This window comes from Acipenser ruthenus, chromosome 14 (assembly GCF_902713425.1).
Source record: "Acipenser ruthenus chromosome 14, fAciRut3.2 maternal haplotype, whole genome shotgun sequence".
Taxonomy (NCBI): Eukaryota; Metazoa; Chordata; class Actinopteri; order Acipenseriformes; family Acipenseridae; genus Acipenser; species Acipenser ruthenus.
In genome coordinates this window covers 11,719,938-11,729,538 of record NC_081202.1, presented here as the reverse complement: position 1 = coordinate 11,729,538, position 9,601 = coordinate 11,719,938, and the positions used below count along the sequence as shown (strand labels likewise).

Genomic DNA, 9,601 nt, shown 5'->3' with positions numbered 1-9,601 from the left:
GGATCCCTAAACCTTTCATTTGTCAGTTTCCTGGGATGTTGAAGGCGCTCCTGTTTTTAAACCATCCTCACTTATATTTGGCCTTCTTTGTATTCTGTTTTTTGGTTCTGTAGTTTGGGCATATACACACATTAGTGAATGCTAGCAATATTTGAACAACAACAGTAATTTACATATTAACAATCATTTGGTGACGAATGTAAGTGGAGGCTTTAATTTTGTGTACAAGGGAGAGACAGAAGACAGTTGTCCAGGTCTACAACTTAAAATGAAGTAGTTACATTTAGAATATGGCTGTAACTGGTGCTGTTATGAAGGGGAAGCTGTCCGGAAAAGAAAAGGTTATACAAGAGTGTATCCATTCAGTCTTCCAGAATCTGAATTACAAAAAACAGATTAAGTCTTGTGAGCATGCAGTACCTGTTCTAACCTCTAGTGAAACTGCATAGTTTTGTGTAAATGGTGCATCATCACTCATTCTTTTTGCATGCTTTCCAGATTCTGGACTCTTGTCAACAGCATAAACACAAGGTTTGACCGTTCAATCAAAGGTTTTGTTGAGCAAATGCTAAGGTTGCCAATGACTAATCTGGATCTGGAATGGCTATAACTTTATATAAATGCACATGGTGTAATAAATACATGTTCACAAAAAAACAGTTAATCATAATTCTACAAACCCATTAAATCAATTGAGAATTATTTTGTAGCTTTAAGAAAACAGATACAATAAACCTGCTGTTATTGTTTGCTTTATACACACTCTATAACAGTATTTATTTATTTATTTATTTATTTATTTATTTTATTAAGGCCACAAACAATACAGGGTTTATATCTGTAATACCATGACGCCGGAACTGAAATTGAAGGGTGATGTTGTTCTTCCTCAGGGGGGGGAGGAGGAAACACTGTGCGTGCAGAAGCAAATTAAAGATGGCTGCGCTCAGTGGTCGTGGTGACTGCATAGATAATTCAGGCGGAAAATTAAATTATCCTCAACTAACTCCACAGAAAGTTCGCCATTTACTAAACGAAGGGATTGCAACGGAGGATACTGGTCAGGATAGGTGAGTGGTGTATACATTGTTTTTAATTTGCATGCATATTTTCAATACCAATGCAAAACGAGCCTGATCTGAATGGAATTCAGTAATAAACGGACTAGGATTAAGAAGTACGGTACGATTCCTACACCAAAAGATTTGTTGATAAGAAACATCGACGTTTCATCACGGAGAGCACTTTTATGAAGTTTAATGAAAGAAGTTTTGGTTTAGGGACATTTTTTTTAATCACATTGTAAACATTAGTATCACAAAAGATATGTAGCGGGATATTTAGATAATTTTGCCAAACCTTCCAAAAAGCACATTCTTAATAATTATATTTAATTTGCGAAAATGTTTACCATGCCATTTTGATTTTTAGTGAAGAACAAACTGCAAGCCTAGAAACTCCAAACGGCCTTCCGCAAGCTCCCTGTGAAACTGCAAGCAAAGAAGCATTTTTCAGTAGAGTGGAAACGTATACAATATCCTTTAGTGTCATTTAAGCATTGTAAAACTGCTGTTTATTAATTTCAGGTGTTTGTATTTGTACACTATTTGTCTTTCTAAATTGGTTTTGAGATTGTAATACTGACCATGAATTCAATTTAATAAAGCTACATATTCAACTTTTGTGTGTGTGTGTGTGTGTGTGTGTGTGTGTGTGTGTGTATATATTATATATATAGATAGATATCTAGATATAGATATGGATGGATGGATGGCCTGACAACGACACCTGTGCCTTCTGCCAGTTCTGTTGTCAATTCAATGCTTGTCGTCTTTCTATTCCTTAAGGATATTATCTTCAAGTATTGCTTATCCTTGTTAGTCAGCTTTTTGGGTCTTCCAGTCCTGGGTTTGTCAATTACAAATGATATTTCTATGTACTTGTTGATTGTGCTTCGGATACCACACTTTGAAAATCGATTGATGCTATTTCACTCAGTTTACTTTTTTCTGCAAGTCAAGGTTGTTATAATAGTAGAAAACACTAGTGTGGGCTTTGAGTAAATTGTTGATGCCATAATGCATCAAAGTAGAAAAATGCAACACGTCTAAGACTTTTGCACAGCAGTGTGTGTGTATATATATATATATATATATATATATATATATATATATATATATAAATATATATATATATATATATATATATATATATATATATAAATATATAAAATCCTGTCCATACTGCATATAGGTATTGTAGATGGTTGACCACATGCTTTGTTATGTGAAAGCACAGCAGACTTAAAACGTTTATTGTTGAACTGTCTAGTTTGTCATAAAAATGATTACCCAGCCAATTACAGTAACTTTGTTCTTATCCTTAACAAGATGTACTCTTTAAAATGGGCTGGAAAGCCACATGAACTTTCTCCATTGAAGTGCTCTCAGTATGGCTGGACCAATGTAGAATGTGACATGCTAAAATGTTCATCCTGCCAAGCATTCCTCTGTGCATTGCTACAACCAACGCAAGACATCAACAAGTGTAAGTACTATGTTACACATTCAATATTCTCTACTCTGAGACACCAGCATGTAGTTCTTGTCCGTTATAGCAGACATTCATGTTTTAAAGCAGTTAGAATGTAGGTAATGTTTGATTTCTAGTTGAATCTGAAGTTTGTACTTGACTATAAACATGACTTTAGCTAGAAGAATGGTAACTAAAACATTCTGTAATCAAGATCAAAAGCGTATTGGTATTGTCGTTTTTCTCCAAAAATAACATTTTAAAACTAGAATAACTGGTCAAACCTTTGTCTGCAGTATGCTGCATGAAGGGAAAGGTTTGTATTAAATTGCTGTTTTTTTTTTTTTTGGCAGATAAAGAAACACTATTGGGGCTGCAGAAAGCTTTGCAAACGTCCCATGAGAAATTCTGCTTCTGGCCGGACTGTCCATGCCCAGGTACTGTATGATGTTACTTGGCAGAATGCTTGCTACCCATACAGCTGCACTTTGGTCTATTTGAAAATTGTTCTAATCTGTGGTCATGTTGATGTTGTAGATCGTTTCTGGACTATACCCATCAATGAGCAATCGGTTCTTTTCAGTGGCTTTCTAGAGCGATATAAAAGCTGCTGTCTGCTAGAACTGCAGTTACCATCGATGAAGCCTGATGACCTCATAAACATGGTGAGTTTCAAAAACGATCATGGGGTTCACTGAATGGACAAATACAATAAAATGTCTTGAATAAGCCTTCCTGCTTCTCCCAGCTTTTGTAAAGATTATTGACTAATAAAAAATGTATTCTGAAGGAGTAAAGGTTAAGAGAAAAACCACCCACCTTTTATACAGTATTATCCAGCTAAGTTTGCAGATTCCCATTTATGTAGTAAATTGCTACACTTCTAGTTTTAACCACATAAATCAGCAGTTTAGTGCCAACCTGCTTTAGTTTGCCTGTTTGGCAAAAACAATTTTGACTGCAATATTGTTTATGCATGCATGTCACTTTACAGATATTTTTAGTTTATTCCTTTCTGACCTTTTATGTTTTTTTTTTGTTTTGTTTTTTTTAGTCTCTAACTGAAGACGTCATCAGTCTCCTTTTACAGCTGATTGAAGATGAGCTGAAGCAGGAAGGGGGATCACCTGTTAAATATAACACAGAGCCCCTTTCAGTACAAGTTGCTGCCTGCATTGTTGCACTTTGTGGCTGGACTTGCAGGTAAGCGTTCAGTGGGTCAAGATGAACTTGCATTGTCTAGATTTGTTAGTTTGTTTTCCAAATGGTAAGGGGATGAAGAACATTTTGTATTGTCACCGTTTTAAAATAAAGCCAGGATATATGATTAAAAGCTTTGATCCGATTGCACGCTGACTGTTTTCCCAAGGCCCCCTTTTTTGTAACTGATTTCAGTTTATTAGGCAGTCTAAGCAATAAAACTAGTTTGGTAATGCTGGAATCCAATGTATATAGCGAGCAGTAATGTACTTTTATCTGTTTGTTGGTAGTCCGTCTTTAGACTCTATGAGCCTTCCAGTTATCACCTGCTCCTACTGCATGCGGAAGGTGGGTCTGTGGGGTTTCCAGCAGATTGAGAGTATCTGTTCAGAAGGGGACAGCTCTTTTGGAATCGCAAGTACTCCAGTGTCTTGCCACGATGGCCGGGGAGAAAGACTGACCCCCACACCTGCGTCCCCATGTAGGATGGTTCTCCGAAGCCAGGACACCACATTATCTCACATCAGCGAACCGGTACGATGTGACTGATTTAAATTGGAGAAATTTTAACTAGATATTTTTGTATGTTATCCTAACAATCCTATTTAATGCCGAGGCAGGCTACCAGGAAACCAGGAACTGATAATCCTTTGCATCAGTACCTATGCAACAGATCTGAGACTTGGCAAGCTTAATTGGCAATTAGATAAAAAAAAAGTAATTTATTTGTAAATTGCAAGTTCTGATGAGCTGCAAGGCACCAAGTAGTACAAGTCCTTTATTGCCTCTTCTCTTTGTTTCAGAGTGATTTAATTCCTTCTCCTACTGTCGCCCGCACACGGAGCCAGGAGTTCCACAGCCCCAGCCCTGTTGATGAGACCACCAGCCCTGTGTTGAGGGGCAAGCGGCCCGTCACCCGCAGTATGGGCCACGGGGAAATGGTTGGCGTCGGTAGCGAAGTGCCATCCAGTCCTCAAAGGAAAGCAAAACGTTTGAGGCTCTGCTCCTCCAGTAGCTCTGTAAGGAACAAGGAAGGTCATGTGTTTTATGTTGGACTTTAACTATAGTTTCATGTCTTCTCTTGAAGAAACTACGTGAAAATAGAAATGGCAGTCTAAACTTTTGATTAAGTTTACCCCAGATTTTTTGACAGACATGTACAAAGTAACCTGCTGTATTAATGCAATGTTCTTTTTTTAAAAAATAATGTAGGACATAATGATCAACAGGAGCTTCTTCGACCCCATCTTCCAGCACAGGGACTGGTGCCCCTGGGTCCGAATGGCCGGAGAGCAGAGAGTTCGAGAACAGGCAGCCGGATCCAGGGACCACCCCTCTCAGTGTGGCATCACAGAGAACCTGCAGCCTGCATGGAAAGCAGTACTGGAAGTGTTTGTGTTAATGAAGAAATCTAATAATCCAGAGGGGGGCAACTCATCAGAGGTATGGAGATGATACTCTTACCAAAATATATTTTATGAAAGCAATTTGTAAATGTGCAAAACAGTTGCTTCAGTTTGTACTAGAATAACTAATTAGCTCACTGTTGTCTTCGTCAATTTATTTTCTATGTACAAACTTTACGCTCCTAGTGTGTATATCTATTAGATCTCTCATAAATCTTGCTGCATTTAAACTGATTTCCACAAGCTTCTTAGTTGCCAAGGCACAATAAAAAACATACAGAAATAAATCAATTTGTTTATAAAGTTATGTGGAAAATGCCCCTTCATCTAAGTTATATATCCCATTTAAGTGACATGTAAAATTAATTGTAATGTAAAAGTGAAACTATAGCAGGTGTAATTATATATACATTTATTTTTACTAAATTAAAGGGTACATAAGGACCTTTTTATTTTGTGTTGCTACAACTGTTTATGTAAGGTGTGTGTATTGTTTTGTTTTTAAATTTTTTACATTTTGACCACTTTTTTAAACTTTAAATTGCATTCCCTGCCTCAAGATGGCTTCATGTACCTGTATGGACCTTGCAGAACTACATTTCCCATCATCCTCCTGCTCACTGGTAAATCTGTTACATGTGAGCAGGAGGATGATGGGAAATGTAGTTCTAAAATAAAAAGGTCCTTGTGTACCCTTTAAGTCACAATAGCAGCCTGGAATTGGATTAAAATATATATATATTCTCCTCTCCTTTGAATCAATGAAGTGATGTATACATACATATGTGTACCTTTCTCAACTGAAGTCCAGAAAGATGTAATTGCAGACACTAGCTTATTTGTTTTTTAAGCCTTTTTTTTCTTTGTATTTCAGAGTCTCCATGAAAAATCCAAGAGAGTTTTTAAGATATTCCGACGGTGGCAAGTGTCCACCTCATCCTAATGGAATTTCCTTAGGGTGCATCCCTGTTAAGTTGGTTGTGTGGCTCTGCCACTGTGGACAGATCTTATCTTTTTAGCTACTGAATGAGTTTAGACCTCAACTTTTGAAGGGAAACCAATTTCATGTATATGTGTTTACCATAAATAAATGTCAGATTTTATAACAAAATAATAATAAAAAGCGCTGTGTGTTGTGCACTACAGTACAGTGTTTGAGTGCAGCAAGATTTTCTTCTGTCATAGCTGGCTGGTGTATGAGATCCTTGGTGATGGCTGTCTCGCTTATCTGGGGGATTTGAATTGTGTTATCTACTGCGTGTTAGATAACCACAACTATGGTTTAGCATTATGGACTGGTGTTGTAATTGTTAGTAAGCGTGTATGAAGCAGTTTGATGATTAAAAATGGATATAACAATAGGATCTTTACGTAAAATACATTATGTTGAGATTATATTATGCTTTACCTGAGCATAAAAGCTCCAAAAACCATGCTGGTGTCAGAGATGAAACGGTGAATATTTATTTATTTATTTATTTAAACATGTGTGGACTATTTAACTAAGGTGCAGTCAGGAAAATGCATCTATTTATTTCTCCTTTTCAATTTTTGTTATTGAATTTTTTGTGAAATGCTTAAAATCTAGTCAGCAAGTGTGAAAATCAGGCGTCATTTTTGGATTAAAAAAAAAAGTGAGTGTGTTTTGTTACATTTGTAGTTACTATTCAAGTGCATGCCTTTTAATCCTTCTGCGTGGAATTAATGGCTTTACTCATGCTGAACATTAGGGGCTTTTAGGAAAAGAACATCCATGAGGAAGGCATAGCTTATAAAAAGAAAATAAATTTACCTTGTAAGTTACTTGCAATTTCATTACCTCTCCAGATAGACTACCACAATGTTTCTTCTCCTGTTGCTTTTTTGATAGAGGTTGTGAAAATGTATGCTGGATGGGTTAAATTATGTCTTGTAAAATCTTGTTTCTTTGTCTGTCAGTCCAATTCTTTCTGAAAACAAGGACTTGCTTATATAAACTGAAGACGAACTTCATACCTCTGAAGCTTTTCCAACAAGGTAACCTGGAAAATTGTCAGGTTACAAAAATATTCAGACGTATAGTTTTTATAAGTTTTGTTAACATTTTGTTTTTTACTAGTTTTGCAGGTAACTCGAAGAAAGTTTACACAAGTGGTCTAAATGTTATTAAAAATGTTTTCCTGACTATACTATAATGCAGTAAACTATAAGAATGTATTATTTTACACAGCACTATACTTTATAATTATCACCCTAATCATACTTTTTTGTAACACTTTCCTATTTTTTGTTATAAGATTTTAATTAAATAACTTGCATTTCGGTTGGAACTGAAGCACAAGTATGTGGCAGGCGGTAGTGGGTGCTTTTTGTTGTCTCGTAGGTAACTTAAACGCTTAAGCTTAAAATTGTTACTCAGTTTTGTTATGTGTTTACAAAGCATAATGTTCAATAATTATAGATTGACTATTTGTCTTCTATTGAAGCAATATTCTATTAATCAGAAAAGTTTATAAAAAGAAATGTGTGCTACTGATGTCAACCAGTACAGTTTATAGTGATGATCTTTCTTCTAGTTTTCCAGAGTGTAAACAAGAATGTTTTACAAAAATATACTAAATTTGATTTCCATCTGTGGTTGAAACAAACAAACACTGATAGATTTTTATTGGAAACAGCTGTTACCTTGGTTCCTCACCAGAAGCTAATAAATGTCAGCCTGCAGGCAATGTGCATAAAGCATGGAGGGATTATATGTGTCAGCAATAAAGTTACCTGCACTGGGAACAATAATGAACTGCAGGAGAGCTACCAAGTTTTAATTATGTTATTTTGGTAATGAAAGTAGCCAATGTATGCTGAAGCAGACCATTATTAATTTTGAAGTTTAACTTTCTTTTTTATATATAAAGACAAATGTCTGGCAGTAGTACAGTAATTCAAGAAGGGTTGTAGTGAATTTCTGGAAGGTAAATCTATGTAATAAATACAATATTCTGTGTTTGGAGAGAGTCGGGATGCTTTGTATGCTATAGCAAGGCAATCAATCATGAATAAAATATTATCGTTTCTTTAGAAATATATAGTATGTGTATGCAGGTCTTTTGTATATTCCATCTGCAGCATTGTTTCTGTGTTTATTTGATTAAGGCTTAATTTAATGCTTTCATTTAAAATAAGAACATCTGTTTGTCATTCTGTTTGACAGTAACGAAAAAAATGTTCTTGTTACTGAGTCTGGAGATGTGGTAACCTGAGATGACTGGACTTCTAGTGAGTTTTGATTTAGAAAGACTTAATTCAAGTATATCTGATACCAATTCATCTACTGCAGGTGTTCAAACATTCTGAGTTTGTAGGGTCTGCTTAAGTATAGTAATGCACAGCGCTCCACATAAGCTACATATGGAGAAAATTGATGCATTGATTTACATACGACATTTTGAATTGAATGCGTGAAGAATCTGCATAGCAATTTTACTACATGGCTTGAGTTTGCATGTTTATATATATATATATATATATATATATATATATATATATATATATATATATATATATATACAGATACAGACATGCTCAAATTTGTTGGTACCCTTACAGCTCATTGAAATAATGCTTCATTCCTCCTGAAAAGTGATGAAATTAAAAGCTATTTTATCATGTATACTTGCATGCCTTTGGTATGTCATAGAATAAAGCAAAGAAGCTGTGAAAAGAGATGAATTATTGCTTATTCTACAAAGATATTCTAAAATGGCCTGGACACATTTGTTGGTACCCCTTAGAAAAGATAATAAATAATTGGATTATAGTGATATTTCAAACTAATTCGTTTCTTTAATTAGTATCACACATGTCTCCAATCTTGTAATCAGTTATTCAGCCTATTTAAATGGAGAAAAGTAGTCACTGTGCTTTTTGGTATCATTGTGTGCACCAAACTGAACATGGACCAGAGAAAGCAAAGGAGAGAGTTGTCTGGGGGGATCAGAAAGAAAATAATAGACAAGCATGGTAAAGGTAAAGGCTACAAGACCATCTCCAAGCAGCTAGATGTTCCTGTGACAACAGTTGCAAATATTAAGAATTTAAAGATCCATGGAACTGTAGCCAACCTCCCTGGGTGCAGCCGCAAGAGGAAAATCGACCCCAGATTGAACAGAAGGATAGTGCGAATGGTAGAAAAAGAACCAAGGATAACTGCCAAAGAGATACAAGCTGAACTCCAAGGTGAAGGTACGTCAGTTTCTGATCGCACCATCCGTCGCTTTTTGAGCGAAAGTGGGCTCCATGGAAGAAGACCCAGGACGACTCCACTTTTGAAAGAAAAACATAAAAAAGCCAGACTGGAATTTGCTAAAATGCATATTGACAAGCCACAATCCTTCTGGGAGAATGTCCTTTGGACAGATGAGTCAAAACTGGAGCTTTTTGGCAAGTCACATCAGCTCTATGTTCACAGACGAAAAAATGAAGCTTTC

General features: G+C 35.9%; 1 protein-coding gene across 1 annotated transcript; it reads left to right on the top strand.

Annotated features, from left to right (window-relative positions):
* The first annotated feature begins 874 nt into the window (after nt 1–874).
* LOC117419512 (zinc finger C3HC-type protein 1-like) lies at nt 875–6,288 on the top strand. Its single transcript, XM_034032304.3, has 10 exons — nt 875–1,070; nt 1,432–1,534; nt 2,397–2,547; nt 2,886–2,969; nt 3,070–3,197; nt 3,587–3,735; nt 4,023–4,266; nt 4,536–4,751; nt 4,945–5,175; nt 6,013–6,288. Exons 1-10 carry the CDS (start codon nt 877–879, stop codon nt 6,079–6,081), a joined length of 1,569 nt encoding a protein of 522 aa, XP_033888195.3. The 5' UTR covers nt 875–876; the 3' UTR covers nt 6,082–6,288.
* The last annotated feature ends 3,313 nt before the right edge of the window (nt 6,289–9,601 follow it).